General features: G+C 38.8%; 1 protein-coding gene across 1 annotated transcript in view; it reads right to left on the reverse strand.

The window, feature by feature from the left end:
• PTPN4 (protein tyrosine phosphatase non-receptor type 4) overlaps positions 1–19,773 on the reverse strand; it is a 226,616-nt gene that overhangs the window by 34,747 nt on the left and 172,096 nt on the right. Inside the window, 4 exon segments of the mRNA XM_043576571.1 lie at positions 1,664–1,820; positions 7,407–7,463; positions 7,557–7,640; positions 11,734–11,893. Coding sequence (XP_043432506.1) covers positions 1,664–1,820; positions 7,407–7,463; positions 7,557–7,640; positions 11,734–11,893 — 458 coding nt within the window.

A 19,773-nucleotide genomic window follows, 5' to 3' on the forward strand; every position in this document is an offset into this window, starting at 1 on the left:
ATGGAAAGAGCCCAAACGTCCATCGACTGACGAATGGATAAAGAACATGTGGTGTGTACGTGTCTGGGTGTGTATAATGGAATATTAGTGATCAAAAAGAATTAAATCTTGCCATTTGCAACAATGTGGAGGGAACTAGAATGTATCATGCTAAGCGAAATAAGTCATTCAGAGAAATAAATATATGATTTCACTCATATGTAGAATTTAAGAAACAAAACAGATGAACACAGGAGAAGGGAAGGAAAAATAAGACAAAAACAGAGAGGGAGACAAACCAGAAGAGACTCTTAAATAGAAAGAACAAATTGAGGGTTGCTGGGAGGGTGTGGGGTGCGAGGATGGGCTAAATGGGTGATGGGCATTAAGGAAGGCACTTGTTGGGATGAGCAATGGGTGTTATATTTAAGTGATGAATCACTAAATTCTACTTGTGAAACCATTACTACATTGTATGTTAACTAACTTGGATTTAAAAACTAACTTGGATTTGCTTTTAAAAAAAGTAAATAGGGGTGCCTGGGTGGCGCAGTCAGTTAAGCGTCCGACTTCAGCCAGGTCACGATCTCGCGGTCCGTGAGTTCGAGCCCCACATCAGGCTCTGGGCTGATGGCTCAGAGCCTGGAGCCTGTTTCTGATTCTGTGTCTCCCTCTCTCTCTGCCCCTCCCCCGTTCATGTGCTGTCTCTCTCTGTCCCAAAAATAAATAAACGTTGGAAAAAAAAAAAAATTAAAAAAAAAAAAAAAAGAAGTAAATAAAAGTGGTTCAAAATATACTCATTTATTTAACAACTATTTACTGTGTACCGACCACTACTAGAGCAACTGAGGGAAGAGGGAGGCCTTTTTAGCTACGGTAGTCAGAAGAGAAGGATTTTCTGGGGAAGACATCTGAGCAGAGACCTGAATGAAGATATAAATCACAGAAAAATCAAGAAGAGCATCTTAGGCAGAAGGAATTTTTATTTTTATTTATTTATTTTTTCAATATACGAAATTTATTGTCAAATTGGTTTCCATACAACACCCAGTGCTCATCCCAAAAGGTGCCCTCCTCAATACCCATCACCCACCCTCCCCTCCCTCCCACCCCCCATCAACCTTCAGTTCGTTCTCAGTTTTTAAGAGTCTCTTATGCTTTGGCTCTCTTCCTCTCTAACCTCTTTTTTTTTTTCTTCCCCTCCCCCATAGACTTCTGTTAAGTTTCTCAAGATCCACCTAAGAGTGAAAACATATGGTATCTGTCTTTCTCTGTATGACTTATTTCACTTAGCATAACACTCTCCAGTTCCATCCACGTTGCTACAAAGGGCCATATTTCATTCTTTCTAATTGCCACGTAGTACTCCATTGTGTATATAAACCACAATTTCTTTATCCATTCATCAGCTGATGGACATTTAAGCTCTTTCCATAATTTGGCTATTGTTGAGAGTGGGCAGAAGGAATTTTTAAAAAGCCAGCACAGAACAGAGGAGAGTGAGCAAGGCTATGTGGTAGACAAGGGGCCAAGAACTGAATCCTACCGCAAGTGTGAATGCAGGCCACTTTGAGCAGTAAACTGTCATGGCATGATTTGTTTTTTAAAAGCCCGCTCTGGTTGCTGCATCTAGTAACAAAAGTAAGAAACAATAAAAATATCCAGTGCTACATAGAGTACTCACCATTAGGTCGAACCAGAAGTACGAGTTCCCCAGAATGTCTCTCGCAGCTAGCTTTAATAAATAGGACAACTTGATCATGGGTATGTTCTGCAATGTCCCGACCGTTGATCAGTACAACTTGGTCCCCTTCATTCAATCGAGGGACACAGAGGTCAGCCTATAATGTAACATAAATAAAGTTTCAGGTGTGTACATGGCTTTCTGAAAGTAAAGCACAGGAATTTATTTTTATAGACACTACAGCAGGAGAACAAAAACTATATGTAGAACGGCATCCATCCATTTACTCATCTGTTTGCACGAAGTAGAAATCTAGCTTTCCCATGAAGCTACTACCTTTTTTTCTTTTTCTTTTCAACAACTTCTTCCTTGATGTCCTATTATACGCCTAGATACACAGATAAGACTATGCCTCAAGGTGCATAGATACAGGCAGCCCTCACTTTGCATGGTCCAGATATGTACAAATTTGTCACCACAGTACAGTTACATAACACCCGTCTCCCAACAAGGTTCAGACTGCAGTTGCCACGATGCATTAATTGAATAATTGCATAACATACGAACTTGGCTACTAGCTTGTGAGTCCACAAATCACGACATAAGTAACAGACACACATCACAATCAGTGACCTATCACACATCGCTTCTTTCAAAGTCTGTTGGTGATGTGTTGCTGTGCATCTGTTATTCGGTTCATGCAGGGACAGCAAAGCAGGTACCTGTGTCACCTCCATGTCTCCCAGTGATAAACCCACGTAAATATAAAGCAGGAACTAGCCAGAAAAGTTAAAAATGCAACAAAGAAACAAAAGAGTGATAGTGCTGGAAGCAAAATGCAAATCGAATATCAACCACTGACAGTGGAAATGCTGCTGCTGCGGCTACTGTCAGCCTCTAGGCATGCAGTGAAAGGAATCCAGTGAAGGCAGACTTATCAACATAAATGACGAAAGTGGCTGTGATGAGAAAGATGAAAATGTCCTAGAGGAAGTGAGGCTGGCAAAGAAGTTCTCACTAAAGGTATATTTCATAACACTGAAAATGCACAGGATGAATGCTAGAAGTGAATACAAATTTAGAAAGGATTAGGACAATTTGCCAAGGAAAGAAAAATGCTCACTCTTGTATTTTAAGTTACACGACAATAAGGGAAACAAGTTTCCACATAGTTGTGGTAAGTTTCCATCAGAAAAAAGAATGCTTTCTTTATATTTCTCAGTGTTTCTGATAGTTTGAATTAGAGGATAATAAAGCACTATGAGTTTTATTATTTTTTCATCTCCCTATATATTTATAAGAGAAACTAAGAAAATTTCAATTATTTGATAAAAAATTTAAAGGTCCTAGAAATCACCATAACTTTTCCCACTGATTATCAAGATCGCTTTACACAGTGTCAGCTTGCATGGTCGTTTTTATGGTTCTGCACTACAATGCGAAGTGACAGCGGCCTGCATTTTACTGAGAAAACAAAGGTAATTAGGCTAAAAGAGGCAAGCACAAGTATGGACAGCATGCTCCAGGAACACAGCAATGCGAACAGATGGGCGTCAAGTCTGAAGGATGATAGGTCGGACAGAGAAGGAAATGACAGGGTCGGATCTTACAAAAAAGGGATTGAAGAAATGAAAGCACTACTAGTCAAATTCATAATAATAAAAAAGTCAATAAAATCCAACAAGGTACTGTCACTAGTGGCAAGAGCAAAAGTTCTTCCTTTGCTGCTTACAAAGTGTGTGATTTTAAACACATGAAATTCTGGAAATGGAGCAGGTATCTGCTCTAATTATTTCACAGATTTGTAAAGGCAGAAATGTGATGATTCAATGCAGAGCATTACAATCTAGAAAATGCAAGTTCAGAAGTAATGACCATTCTCTCTAGTCGCTCCTTTCTCTACTTCTCACAGTGGAGATGACATTCATATACTCCCTCTGTGCACTAGCACTGTGATACTTTTGTGTACCAATATGGTCCCTAGTTTTTGTAAATGCCTCTGCGGTACCCGAAGAGTGGTGAACTGCTCCATATCAATGGTACTGGGAGAATGTAATGGGCTAGAGTAAAGGGTTACCCTCTTACCTTATTTGTGGACAGTACAGCTGGCAGGAAAGAGGCGGCAGTCCATGTGGTAGGAAGAGAATAGCTATGCATTTCTCTTACTGTACCTTGAACACATCCACTGATATTTCCAGTTCAGAGACTGAGGCTAATGGGGTAGTTAATCAATATGCTAGAACATGCAGAGATTAATTTTTTTGAACCCATTATCACTGACAGAAACTCTCTCATACTTAATCTGCCTTTCATTGGGTTTATTTATAAATTTCTATTTTCATTCTTTTTTTTTGGTGGAAGCTGAAGCTGCATTTTATTTATCTATTTGCATTCTGATCTGGAAAGTCTAGATAAACTACATACTTATTTATTCATTTTTAAACGTTTATTTGTTTTGAGTCAGGGGCAGGGCAGGGAGGAGCAGAGAGAGAGGGAGAGAGAATCCCAAGCAGGCTCCGCACTGTCAGAGCAGAGCCTGATGCAGGGCTTGATCTCACAAACTGTGAGATCGTGACCTGAGCCACAATCAAGAGTCAGGATGCTTAACCGACTGAGACACCCAGGCACCCCAATAAACTATGTATTTAAACGAATTCTGTTGGAGCATCAATTGCTGGCTCAAAGATAATCAGACAGAAAGAAAAACATGGTTTTAATTGGCAATTATTTTAACCATTTCAGAAGGTGTCCAATATAAAAAATAACATTAAAATATCTGAAGTCCTGTTCTTTTCCCCCAATCACCTAAAATGAGGTTTCCAACTGGAACACTGTGATGGTCTCTAAGAAGATAATATAAAAATGTTAAGTTTCTATTGTTCTAACTTCAGCCAATATATTTTTTAAGGCTTCCTTCTGGAAACCTCTTTCTTCCTCCCTTAACTGTTGTTATGCTTCGCTGGTTTTGTTTTTTCCATCCACCTTTCTTGTCTCTCATTCTCTGCCTTTTGGGAACTTTTGTGTCTTCTCTTATCTTTTAAATGTGGTGTTTTCTAATTGCGACTTTTAAAAAATTTTAAAGGTAGGCTCTCCACAAGATGTGGGGCTTGAACTCATGACCTGAGATCAAGAGTCACACGCCCTACTGACTGAGCTAGTGAGGTGTCCTTCAGCCAATATTTATGGGACATAGCTCTACACGGCAGATAGGGAAAATTATCAATAATTTGTAAAGCCTAAAAAGAAAATTTAGAGTCACAGAATTCTGTTCAGAAATAAACCTGTCTATATGATGTTCCCTGAACACCTCTGACTTAATTGAAAATGATCCACATTCACTGCTCAGGAAAATTAGTATTTCTTTTATGTCATTCAGTTACTATTACAACTGGTGGATAAATAAAAAAAGAGATTATCTTTTCTAATTACAAGAGCAACACACTCTCATTATCATGATTCAGACAACTAAAGAGAAGAATACAAAACAAAGTGATAAACACCAATAACTCCACTACCCAGATGAAAAGCTATTAGCATTTTGAGTATGTTTTCCAAACTTTTTAAATTTTTAAAAAATGTTTATTTATTTTTGAGAGACAGAGAGACAGAGTGTGAGCAGGGGAGGGGCAGAAAGAGAGGGAGACACAGAATCTGAAGCAGGCTCCAAGCTCTGAGCTGGCAGCACAGAGCCTGACATGGGGCTCGAACCCATGAACCACAAGATCATGACCTGAGCTGAGTCAGACACTCAACCAACTAAGCCACCCAGGCACCCCTATTTCCCAAAATTTTAAAGCACTAACTCACATTTAAAAAAACTGGATCAAACATACATGGGGAGCAATAATACACATTTTCCATGACACCATTTTATGAACCTATTTCCATACTTATATAGAACTACATCATCTATCATTTCAACAGCTATAAAGCAGCACGCAATTTATTTCACCAACTTCAATGATGTACGTTTTACCACCACCCCAATATTTATTATAAACAATATTACAATGAACTTCCTTGCATATCCTTTGTTCCCTAGTCCAACTGCTTCATTACCGGCAACTGCTAGAAGTAGCATCATCACGTCAAAAGATATGTATTTGACTTAAAAAAAATTTTGGTTAAAATTTTTGTTTTTAGTAAAGTTCACATCACACAGCTTGAAGAAATGACTAAGTCTACAAGATTACTAAGGCAAGCAACCATTTCTTGTGTTCCTCTGTACATCCTGCTCCCCCACCCCAGGCAACTTCTTTCAACACTTTAGCTACATCTTTTGTATCTATTTCAGTATCTCCAAATAACATCCTGATTTTGTTTTTCTTTAGTTTTCTATTTTAGATGTTACCTACAGATGAGAATTTAACAATCTTTCTTCTCTGCATCTGCAGTCTGTCCTAAACATACATATTTCCCATTATATATATACTAATAAATAATTTTGGACTATTTCCCCCATCTTTGTCCCCAGCCTTCACATGAATAGGTTCAAGAGGCATTTTATATATCATATCCCTGGCCTGTCCCCACTGATCCCAAGTGATGTGTTGAAAAGAGGACATCGGTCTTTATTCAGTACACGGTCTTTATTCAGCCTGTATTTTATTTAGAGGAACTAGACAGATGAGGCTGATGCCCTACACAAACTGGTTTGCAGTGGGAGAGAAGAATGGAGCACAAAAAGAAACAGAGGTGAAAAATAGAGAGTCCTGATGTTTATTTTAAAGTTTTGGGTTTTTTTCCCTCCAGGTCTGACCGCATTCCTATCTTTGGGTTTTGTGAGGTACTACTATAGCTATAGGACACATTTTGTATTTATGCATAAGCCAGTGGTATTCCAGAGTATCCTGTTATTTGCAACCAACAAAGTCCTTAACAACCAGAACCAAAGGTATGTATTGTGATATCCTTGATCAATCTTGACTGTGATCATCAAATCAATTATAAGGTTGCTGCACAGCACCAAAAAAAAAAGCCTAACTGGACTCTTTCAGGCTGCTGGTTTATATCTGTCTGTGGACACAGAGACAGGTAAATGATAAAAGATGCTGATGGAAAACTCCTTGAAGACCATTTAGGTCAAGTAGGCAACAACAGAAATGGGAAATTGAGGGCAATATTTGCTACATAAAAGAGCAATAAAGAGAACACACCCACAACTCATTAAGAATTGTCCTTGTGATGAGCAGAAAGTTCATGAATCCTGAAGGTGAATTAAGGGAACAGGAGGGTTCATCATAATGGGTACATACAGTGTTTTCTCAACTTCTGTTTACAATGTTTATAATACAAAGTTTAAAAACTGTCCCTATAGGGAAAAAAATCACTAGTTATCATACCTATTTAAAGTCAATTTTTAAAACACAAAGTAGGCAAACAGATTATAGGTAAACAATTCTATATGAAAATACCAAACAAAAAAGCAAAACAAATACTATACCTCTGTCTCCATTTTTCTGTTTAGAGCAGTTATTTTGATAGAATCTATGAGCACTTTAGAAACTGTAGTTTCTATAACTGAAAGTTATAAACAGCTTCTTTCCAAAAACATGGATTAAAAAAACCTCTTATACACAGGAAGTTAGAAAACTTCCCAACAATTTAAGAGATTTAGCCAACATTTGATACTTGACAAATTTTCAGAAAAGATTAATTTTTTCCCACTTATTTAAACTAATAAAAATAAAATGAGTACATGTTCTTGAAAATAGGATTTACTTGCAAGATATAGATAACTCACAGGTGTTCCTGGTGCTACTCGGGACACGATCACAGGCATCTTCTGATCATACCCTCCCTTAACAACAGAGCAAATCAGATATCAGTCAAATATTACCAAAATAGACACACCTTAATTTAAAAACTGAGTACAATGTAAATTCTAGATTACCTTCACATTGAATCCAAACCTTCCATTTTCATCAGGTTTCATTCTGATTAGAACAAGATTATCTTGTGGGATACCACCATTAGGCTTAAAGAAAAATAAATAACTTGTAATCTTCCTCACTTATAATCTCTCCTTGAAATATATACATGAAGTATGCTTTTTGTACATTAATATTATCTACAACATATAAAAAGTCATAACTTAAATTCAAAATTTTAATTCAGGAAACTACATTGTTTTTAAAATTTTTAAAAATATTTATTTTTGAGAGAGAGAGACAGAGAGACAGAATACGAGCAGGGGAGGGGCAGAGAGAGAAGGAGACACAAAATCCAAAGCAGGCTCCAGGTTCTGAGCTGTCAGCACAGAGCCCGATGTGGGGCTCTAACTCATGAACCGTGAGTTCATGACCTGAGCTGAAGTTGGACACTTAACCGACTGAGCCACCCAGGAGCCCCAGGAAAGTAAATACTGATTACTAACTTGCAGTTACACAACTAGATACAGCCTCCTTGTCACTGCATGCTAGACTAAGTGCAAGGAGGAACAGGGGCATTATGATTTAAGTTATTAATTGCAATACCCCTAGAACCTGGCTCAAAGCTCTTCACACAACAAGTGTTCATAAGTGTTACAGGAACTCACATTCCTCCCTCTGCTTTTTAAAAACAGCTTTATTGGGATATAACTCACACATTATATACACTTCACGCAGTGTTTAATTCAATCATTTTTACTATAGCCACAGCGTTGTAGAAACACCACTACCATTTAATTTTAAAATATTTTCAGCCCTGTCACAAAGAGATCCTGTACCTATTAGCAGTCAGTCATTTCCCATCCCTTCACCGCCCCCCCCATTCCTTAAGTCCTATTCAACCATTAATCTATTTTCTGTCTCTTTACATTTGACTATTCTGGACATTTCGTGTACATGGTCATTTGGAACTGGTTACTTTCACTGAATATGTTTTATGCGTGCTTTCAGGGGATGTATCTGGCTAATTCCTGCTTATCCTTCAAGACACGGGTCAGAGATGCTCACTTTGGGAAGTCTTCCCTTAACCCTACAGCTGCATTAGTTATTTGTATCTCCTTCCTTATAATCACTTCTAATTATATTACCTTCAAACTGATTTCCCACTTGCTCTAGACCCAGGTCCTATTCCATACTCAAGGATACTGCTATAGCAATTAATTCTCTACTCTCCTACATTATCCATTTTCCCCACCCTTCCGAGAAATACTTTTATGTGTCCCCTTAAAAAAAATGAACTTTCTCTGGACTCCACTTCCCCATCTAGTTACGCCCCATTTGTCTCCTTCCTCCTGCTCTTAAACGTCTTTAAAGAGTTGGCCACATTTGCTGTCTCTATTCCCTCTGATCTCTCCTCTCAGAGTCATGATTTTATCTCCAATGCTCCATCAAAACTGTTCTAATTAAGTCACCAAAGAGTTTCACATTGCTAAATCCAGTGTTCAACTGTCAATCCTTGTCGTGACTTACCAGTAACATCTGACAAAGTTGGCTATTCTCTCTGTGACTTTCTTGCCATTAGTCAGTTAGCCGGTAGACTAGTTTTCTTCCTACCTTGCTGTCTGAATCTTCTCAGTGTCCTTTGCTGGTCTCTTCATCTCCCTAATGCTTACATTTTGGAGAGCCAAAGACCTCCTAGAACCTCCTATTTAGTTATCAGCACACACTACACTTCCTTGGTGTTTTTTTTCCTCTCTCGTGATTTTACATACTGTCTACATGCCATCAACCCTCAGTGTTATTATAACCCTAGCTTGGACCTTTCTCTTCAACTCCAGAATCATACCTGTAAATGGACTTCTAGTAGCCATCTCAAACTTATGTCCCAAACTGTACCCCTAATATATCACCCATACCTGCTCTACCTGCAGCCTTTTACTTCTCAGTAAACAGAAACTTCGTAAAACCTTGGTGTTCAGGCCCAAACCTTGCTGTTATCTTGGATTGCTCTTTCTCCAGCACTCCACATCCAATCCCTCAGCATATTATGTTAGCTCTGTTCTAAAACTATCCAGAATACAGCCATGTCTTCCTCCTTCCACTGCTACCATATGGATCCAAATCACCACCGCTTGCCTAGAATACTGCATGACCTCACAACCAGTATCTCTGCTTCTACCCTTTGTCTATTTTCAATACAACAGTCAGACTGACACTGCTTACAACTTAAGTGACATCATGCTGCTTTTCTCCTCACATATGACCTGTCCCTTTTGCTTCGTATCTCACTCAGGGTTAAAAAACACAATCTTGGGGCGCCTGGGTGGTGCAGTCGGTTAAGCGTCCGACTTCAGCCAGGTCACGATCTCGCGGTCCGTGAGTTCGAGCCCCGCGTCAGGCTCTGGGCTGATGGCTCAGAGCCTGGAGCCTGTTTCCGATTCTGTGTCTCCCTCTCTCTCTGCCCCTCCCCCGTTCATGCTGTGTCTCTCTCTGTCCCAAAAATAAATAAACGTTGAAAAAAAAAATTAAAAAAAAACAAAAAAAACACAATCTTTAAAGACTTTGGCTTTCTCCTGTACCCATCTCCTCTTCATTAGCTCATTTTGCTCGAGCCACACTGATTCCCTTGGTGTTCCTTGACCGTATCAGTCATACTCCTGGCTTTGTACCTTCTATTCCCTCAGCTCCCCTGATCTTCCACTAGCTATCTATCTGACTCATCACTGAGTTCATCCCTGGCTTACACCATTTAAAACTGTGGTCCTCTAATCCTGAAATTCTCTAGCCCCTTCCTTCTTTACTATTCTCCCCAGAATGTATACTATCTAACATGCTATATATTCAGATTATTTACCTTGTTTACTGTTTGTCTCGCCCTTATCCCCAGAATGTAAGTTCCTTGAAGGTAGAATTTTTGGGTTTTTTTTTTCCTATTTTATTCCAATATATCCCCAAAGCCTGTAACAATGCACAATTCTTAATAATTAATGTTTGCATAAATGATTAAATAAATTAGGTTGTAGATTATTTAATAGCAGGGACCATGTCTTATTTGTCTTTATATTCCCACTACCCACCAAAGTACCGAGCTCATAGAAAGACCTCAGTGACTATGAATCGATGAATGAATGTATGAGTGAGTGATACAGGAGAATCACCACACAGGTATTACCAAATATGTCACTCATTTTTGGTAAGGATTCTGATTGTTTTTGGATGTGCCTGTGGTGGTGAAGCAGTAACTGTGGGAGAACAGAGTGGCTGCTTCGCGCTCTTCAAAGTTTAGACATAAGAGGGCTACCACAGAGGCGGCGACCAGGAACTTCTGGCCCTACCAATACCTGCTGCGGGTCCTCCTCTCCCTGTATCTTATTTTATTTCCTGATGTCTCCTTAAGTTTCCTGAAATATACCCATATTTGTCTGTCTTAAAACTTCTTCATGAACACAGTGTATCCCTAAAATTTACTGACAATCTCACTTTTGGTTTATTTACATCTCCTTGAGAAAGCAATGAAAATTCATAAATCAGGAGATTCGAAAAATTTACCATTTTGTTGTGGTAAAAGCATGTCCTCTAAAGGAAAAGCACCAAATGATCCATAAATATATTTTATAGAGCAGAGAGTGATCATAAAATCCAGGGACCTGAACTCAATTTCAAAAGGTTAATGAAAATTAGATAAAGTCCGTGCACCTGGTGAATGATATAATAAAGTTAGTGATATTTAATGGATTATTAGCATTTCTTCTAAAAGCGAGTGTTTTGCAAGGCTGAAATCAACATAAATTTGTCAGGAATTAACTTCTAGAGCAATGAACATTTTAAAAATGAAGATAAGTTGAAATTCCACAATTGGGTCAATCATGGCAAAATTCATGACCAACATATGATGAAAAAAAGAAAGTACAGTAATTTAATTTACAGATAAAACATACCACAGTCTAAAAGAAATTTCATTACAGATTAAAAAGTTCAAAGGAGGGTGCCTGGGTGGCTCAGTTGGTTGAGCATCCAACTCTTGATTTCAGCTTGCGTCATGACCCCAGGGTAGTGGGATCAAGCCCTGGGCTGGGCTCCCCACTGAGTGTGGAGTCTACTTAAGATTCTCTCTCTCTTCCTCTCTCCCATACTCTCTCTCTCTAAATGATAAAAGTAAAAATTCAAAGAGATGTGAGAATATCTGAAGTAGGTACTTACAGTAGATTTTTCAGGGGAAGATGGAACATCAAATGTTTCATTAATATGGTTTTCCAGATCTTGTTGAGAATGTGAATAATGAATTTGGTTCCAACTGTTTTTCTTTGATTGTTTGGGTGGTAAAGCTGGAGGCTGCCCATCTCCAGGGGTCTCCTGTGATCTAGATAGGAAAAAAAGAAAAACAAATGACTATTTTGGAAGTTGTCTTCTAGAACAGTTATTTTAAGTTTATTTATTTATTTGGAGAGAGAGAATGTGCATGTGCAGGGGAGGGACAGAGAAAATCCCAATCAGTCTCAACGGTGTCAGTGCAGAGCCTGCCACGGGGTTGGATCCCACAAACTGGGATATCGTGACCTGAGCCAAAATCAAGTCAGATGCTTAACCAACTGAGCCACCCAGGCACCCTAGAATTGCTATTTTAAAAGCTAAGGTAAAAAATAACATAACATAACGGTAACATAACATAACAACACAGCTAGAGTCAAGCAACTCAGATATTTACAACATCTAGTAGAAGATAAGCTTGAAATACTGTATTTATTGGGGCACTTGGGTGGCTCAGACAGTGCAGAACCTGCCTGAGATTCTCTTTGTCTCTCTCTCTCTCTCTCTCTGTTCTTCCCCTGCTTGTGCTCTTTCTCTCTTTTTCAAAATAAATAAATAAACTTCAAAAAAAATTTATTTACAAGTGAAATCTTAACTTTGAAGTTTTAGTACATTGAATTTCCTACTTTATCAAATCTGTAAACAATTCCACATAATAATCAAATACACTTTTTAAGTGTATCATGATAAAGATATTTACTAATCCACTGTAGCAGTATATACACTTTCCAAAACACTTTTTTAAAATAAGGTTTTCAGTGGAGTCACAGGGGTAGTCAGGGAAAAAGGGAGGTAAAGAGAAGTCAGAATTGAGAGTTGAGCCGTTCCACAGATAAAACACCCAATACAACCTAGAGAACTTGTGATTGGCCCAATTTATTTAGATTTTTTTTAATACTTATTTTTGAGAGACAGAGTGTGAGCAGGGGAGGAACAGAAAGAGAGGGAGACACAGAATCCGAAGCAGACTCCAGGCTCTGTCAGCACAGAGCCCGATGCGGGGCTCGAACTCACAAAGTGAGAAATCATGACCTGAGCCAAAGTCAGATGCTTAACCGACTGAGCCACTCAGGCACCCATGGCCCATTTCTTTAGAAATAAGACACAATTCATGAAAGTAATGAACTCAATACTACACCAAAGATTGGAATCTGAGTAAGAGTACTGAGCTCACTGAGGAGACAAAACTGGATAAAACATTGTTGGAATATACAATTAAAAAAAAACAAAAATTCAATTAACATTAGGGAGCATAAGCTTCAATTTGTGGCAGCAAGAACCGATAAAAAGAGCTAGGAAGGATAGAAGACGCTTCAAGGTAAAAACGGTAGTTTTTAATGTTTATTTTTGGCGGCGGGGGGCGGGGGGCGTGTGTGCACAAGGGAGAGGCAGAGAGAAGGATACAGAGGATCTGAAGCCGGCTGTGCGCGGAGAGCCCAATGCGGGGCTCAAACTCACCAACCATGAGATCATGACCCGAACCAAAGTCGGACACTTAAATGACCAAGACACCCAGGCACCCCTAATGGGAGCTTTTATGAATGAGCACAGTATATGTAATAACATTACTTGTGAGTTTTCACAAAGGCCAGGAGGGGGAACCAGCGTTTCAACTTGCATCCTAGAAAGCATACATCATGGAAGTTGTGGAAGCTAGAACAGGTAAGGGGAAATGGTTCTTTTTAAGAGCGGTGACCATTCCTGAGGTTATTATTTATTTCTGCAATGCCAGGAGGTCTTTTGGAAAATAAAAAAATTACTGACTGTCCCATTGCCTAGGTCCAATGAGAGAGTTGATAGCTGCGGTGTCAATGGCTGCTGTTGTGCAATTCAGGCACAGATTTCACCCACTTCCTGCTTTTTGTGTTGAGTGGCAACAGATGCCCAAGATACCAGCTGTAAGAACTTAAGGAAGTGGAACTGCATTAGACTGTATTACTGTTCAAAAGTTATTCCCCACCCCTCTCTGAGTGACATCAGGCTTGGCTATCTGACTTGCTTTGGCCAATGAAACATGAGTAGAAGTGGTCACTTTGAAAGGATACTTTAAAAACAGCTCATGGGGGCGCCTGTGTGGTTTAGTCAATTTGTCTCTGACTTCGGCTCAGGTCATGATCTCACAATTCATAGGTCTGAGCCCTTCGTCGGGCTCTATGCTGACGCCTCAGAGCCTGGAGCCTGCTTGGGATTCTGTGTCTCCCTCTCCCTCTGCCCCTCCCCTGCTCACATTCTGTTTCTCTCTCTCAAAAATAAATAAGCATTAAAAGAACAAAAAACAAAAAAAACAAATCATGATTCATTATGCTTACTAGCCATGCCCCAAACAGCAGTCTGGGTCCTGGAATGAACATGACATGGAGTAGAACCACAGTTGACCCATGATATACGTATGATATAAGAAAAAGAGAACCTTTGTTGTTGTCACTATGAATTGGGATAATTTGATACCCACATGATTTAGCCCAAGATAACAGACACAGAGATTACTGTCAGAGTGGCTCTTTGACATATATGCCCTCCTTTGGTACAGAAGGTGTGAAGCTTACTTAGAGGCTCACTGCTAAATACCTGGTAGATACAGGTAATGAAGCTAAAAATTTGATTAGTACCAATGAAGTCAGCAATTATCAGGAATGAATGGTATAACTGTATGGTCCTCCAGGGAAGTTTCTCTAAAGAGAGAATATAGTCCTGGGGCGCCTAGGTGGCTCAGTCAGTTAAGCGCCCGACTTTAGCTCAGGTTGTGATCTCATAGTTTGTGGGTTCGAGCCCAGCATCAGGCTCTGTGCCGATAGCTCGGAGCCTGAAGCCTGCTTCAGATTCTGTGTCTCCCCCACTGGATTCTCTCTGCCCCTCCCTGGCTCGTGCTCTGTCTCCATCTCAAAAATAAATAAACATTAAAAAAAGTTTTAAAAAAGAGAGAATACAGTCCTTCCAAATTTACATAATGTAAAAGTTAATCACTAAATTAGTAGGTAAACCATAATGTCCACTCAGCCTAACTTTCTACACAGAAATCTTTAGGGAACAAAATACTCCAAATTCTAATAAATCTATAAGGACTGCATCAAAAAATACACCTGTCTTTTTCAGCAAAAACTTCTTTGAGGTCTACCTTGATGGTCAGGGATTATAGGTACCAAGCATATTCGTTTTTATCCTACTAGTTTTCTGCCAAGAACCCAAGCCTTTAAGATCTAATATATTCAACTGTTGCTAGTCTAGGAAATTGTTCCCACAGATTAGAATAGAGTCATGTACCTCAACCACGGCCTGCTGCAAGGGGTTAGGACACATAAAGATGGACATCCATGGCACAGCCTCACAGATGTGATATTTCTAAAAGTCAGTTGACCAAAAGCTTTCAAGACTTTTCAAATACCAGAAGTCATTGGACTCCACATCAATCAATCAGTAGGTCTTATCCCTTACTTAGGGTTAAGTATAAGCAACTTAGGCAAGGTGAAGAGAAAGGTTTTTTTTCCTAGTTTTGCATATAGTTGTCATACACGGGAAACAGCCTCAAAACCAAAGATCTATAGGGCAGAGTGTAAGGTTGAGATAAGCTGGGAATGGAGTCAGATCAGCTTTTCTTTATTCGTGGTCCAGCCAACAGCCTAATACATACCAATCCTAAAATATACAACTGAGACAAACTCACGTCTGATCTGTAGTGCAATATTTAAGTGAGCCAAATCTGGTAGGTATGGGCCTAACAATGACAATACTCAGTTCAAGAGAGGGACAGTATTGACATATGGGATATTCTGCTTAAACTGTTCAATTTACATTTCTGAGGTTAGAGATTAGGCATATATGGTCAAAAAAACTCCAGAAGTTATTTTTATTATGCATTTCTAATTAGAACCCATTGCCCTAAAACAGTGGCTACAAATTCATGGCTTATGGGCCAATTTTGGCCAACATACATTTGGCCCATTAATTTTTCTGTATAAAATATGAGTCAATTGACTCATTTTAAAAATTACACATGTATCCAGATTTCCAGAATGGAATACCTAGAAACTCTGGAAAGAATGGATCTGCATTACCACTGGTCAAAGCCAAGAACTAGCTGCTGCCTTTAGATGGGCCATGGGCATCCCAGGCACATAAATTCCTCCCACAGTTACCTGACAGATTCCAGCAGGTATACGAGTATAATCTCTCCTTTAAGCAAAGTCCAGGGGAAGCCACAGATAGGAAGAGAGCCTAAGCATACAGGCTTGGATTCGATTTAAGCTAAGTTCTAAAGAAGAGGAGGAGAATGCAGCACACACGGAGAGGCTTACTCAAGATATAACACAAGAAAAAACACTAATTTTGGATTTCAGGAAAAGGGTACCTGCCTTCTCTCACTGTTTTATGTAACTTTCTTGCTAAAATAACTTCTCAAATAGTGATGGTCAGGCTCTCCGGATGCTTGATGGTTGAAGACACACAGGTTGGTCTGGGAGCTTTTACAGACTAATTATGTATTCTCCTAGGACAATCCCGGTAACTGCCCTTTCTATGTTCAAGAACCAAACTTCATCTATATCTATTTGTGTCTCTACTAATACAGTCTATCAAAGTAATCAAGGATGTCAACACAGACTCCTGAAATTCTTATTTTGGACAAAGGTTCTCAGTTACATTTTAAGACTTATTCTGGGGCGCCTAAGTGGCTCAGTTAAGCATCCAACTTCAGCTCAGGTCATGATCTCATGGTTTGTGAGTTGGAGCCCTGCATTGGGATCCATGCTGACAGCATGGAGCCTGTCTCCTTTTCTCTCTATCCCCCCACCTTAGACATAGATAAACATTAAAAAAAAAAAAAAGACCTATTCCAAATGTATTTAACTCAATTTTATTATAACAAATGATAACTTCCTCCTTCATATCTAATGTAGAGATCATGAGTGCAGTCAATTTATTACTTATCCAATTATCTAGGAAAAGGACTTTCATAGGTAAACCATGCTTTATAATTAGAAATTGTAACACATTTAAAATAATGTCATTAAATATGCCAGTTCTAAGAAAAGATAACTTTTCTAGGCAAAACTAAACAAACAAAACAAAAAACCTACAATTGCTAATTATAACAAAATGAAGAGACATTCTTCTTTGGAAGAACAACCAGACAGCATAATGGAACACAGCCCCATTAGAAATAATTTCCCTGAGGGGCACCTGGGTGGCTCAGTCAGTTAAGCATCCAATTCTGATTTTAGCTCAGGTCATGATATCATGGTTAGTAGGTTCGGGCCCGCACTGGGTTCTACACTGACAGTGCGGAGCCTGCTTTGGAATTCTCTCTCTCCCTCTCTCTCTCTCTGCCCCTACCCTGCTCGCATTCTCTCTCAAAATAAATAAACATTTAAAGGAGAGGAGAGGAGAGGAGAGGAGAGGAGAGGAGAGGAGAGGAGAGGAGAGGAGAGGAGAGGAGAGGAGAGGAGGGGAGAGGAGAGAGGAGAGGAGAGAGATAAGAAAAGATAAGATAAGATAAGATAAGAAAAGAAAAGAAAAGAAAAGAAAAGAAAAGAAAAGAAAAGAAAAGAAAAGAAAAGAAAAGAAAAGAATTCCTCTCAGAGAAGGGAACTGTGACTTAAAGAGAAAGCCAGCATCTACTATTAGGTAGTTCAGACAGGACTAGAGAAATAGGAACCAATGAAAAAAGTGGGCATCAGAGCTATGGCTGGTGTCTTACAAATATTGGTAATACTTTGGCTTAATTTAAAGATGGGAGGCAGAAAAAAATCTGTTACAAGGAGAGTACAGAAAGGAGTGTAATCCTAAAGGGATTATTTTAGTTACTTTTAAAAAAGAAAAGTGGGCAAGATAAACTGAAACTCTTTATGCTTTATAGAAGCATAAAGTTTATTCTAATTTAAGACTGGAAAATAAGCAAAAACCATATTCTTGGTAGACCCTAATACAAACTTGACAGGACTGATGGATTATTTTAAGATTAATCTTCTAAGATGCATACCAGGAGCACATGTCTCTTTCAACTACAGTCACTAGTCTATCCCAGCTCTTACTGCACAGTAACTCTACTATCCTATACTTATACTATGTTAAGATGCAGATAAAATTCTGATTCAAAATCAAGATTCTTGACACATTGGCTAATCTATAGTAACATTCACAGCACTTCAAAGTAAACACCATTGCAGACTGATTACTAATAAATGTTCAATAAATTTAAAAAGTGCATATAAACTCTCAGGGATATGATATTAAGACTAGAATTGAAAATCTCATATTACTACATCAGTACGAATCCATTTCAGAATCAAGGTCCCAGACCTGAGATGCCTGGTTTCAACCAAACTTCAAGTCCCTGACCTTAGCTCCCAAAAGTAAGTAATACAGGTATCTGCCAGACATGGATGGCAGGTAAATATACTGCAGCTACAGCAGCCCAGGGACCTATGTGATTGGTCTTGCTGCCACAAGTACATCATCAAATACAGTGCATCCTCTGAGTCCCCGTAGCTTGATTATCTCCTCCCATCACAGCTCCTCTGGTTCTTTTATTTCCTCGTCCTAGAGTGGTCTGGTATTTGCAGGATCCATAACACAGATGACCCTTGAACAACACAGTTTGATCTGTGCCGATTCACATACACATGGATTTTTTTTATAGTACAGTACTGTAAATGTACTCTCTCTTCCTTACGATTTTCTAATTAACATTTTCTTTTCTCTAGCTTACTTCATTAGTTAAGAATGTAGTACATATTACATGTAACACGCAAACTATGTGTGAATCAAGTGATTATGTTCTCAATAAGGCTTCTGGTCAACAATAGGCTATTAGCAGTTAAATGTGGGGGGAGTCAAAAGTTATATGTGACTTTTCAACTATGCAGGGGTTAGCACCCTTTACTCCCCACATTGTTAAAGGGTCAACTGTATGCTGCTAGACTTGATCAAGATTGGCATGGGAATTGGGTCAAGCTGAGCATGGAGATAAAATTTTCAGTGGCAGTAGCTCAGAAGGGCAAAATGAAGGCAAATCTTTAAGAAAGATTTAAGTGAAAGGAATTCATAAGGTATGGACAAAGCTGAGGTGAGTCATTAGGTAAGACTAGAATGGGACAGTCCAGGCATGGGACTGTCCAAGGAAATGGGTTTGATACTTCAGGATTATGAAATCTGTGAAGAGTCTCTTGTGATTAGGGCCTAAGGATAAAGTTGAGAATTTGGAGAATTCTTCGTTGTATTCAACTAGCCATCCATACTTCAAACATGCAGACAGATATGTGGCTGATAATATTCTTAAAGCCTACCTACTAGTATATCCTCCCAAAGTAATTAAATTACACAATTATTATAGCTAACATCTACCAAACACTTTTTCTCTGCTTAACTGCTCATCTCATTAAATGTTCACAGCAACACTACGGGGAAGATATTATCATCCTATTTTTTACAGGCAAGGAAATTGAGGCTTACAGAGATAAAATGACTCATCCAAGCTCACATAATTAGAAGTGGTGGAACCAAGTTTTAAACCCACTCTGAATCCAGAGCTTGTGCTCTTAACATTATGTTACAGTTGTACTTTAATCAAAACAACTGCAAAAAACAGGAACAAAGCTATTTTAAATCAGAGGTTTCAAACTATTTGTAGCAGTGGACTCTTCTCCAAATACAATGCTTCTCAGAAGTCAATTTATAAAACAGAAAAGCTAAGCAATCTACCTATCTGACAGTATCTGAGGCCTCAATAGAACTTAACAGAGAATGTCCCAAGACTATTTTCTATCATGTCATATAGAAAGTTATAAGTGATAACATGACTATATGTGAAATTCTAATAACACACTTCTAACTCAATGGTTTTAATACATTTAAAACCAATAATTTGCCTAAATGATGGTGGGGGAGGGGGCTGAGTGGGAACAAAACTTGAAATGTAATGTTCAAAATCTACCCACA

Source organism: Prionailurus bengalensis, chromosome C1 (assembly GCF_016509475.1).
Source record: "Prionailurus bengalensis isolate Pbe53 chromosome C1, Fcat_Pben_1.1_paternal_pri, whole genome shotgun sequence".
Taxonomy (NCBI): Eukaryota; Metazoa; Chordata; class Mammalia; order Carnivora; family Felidae; genus Prionailurus; species Prionailurus bengalensis.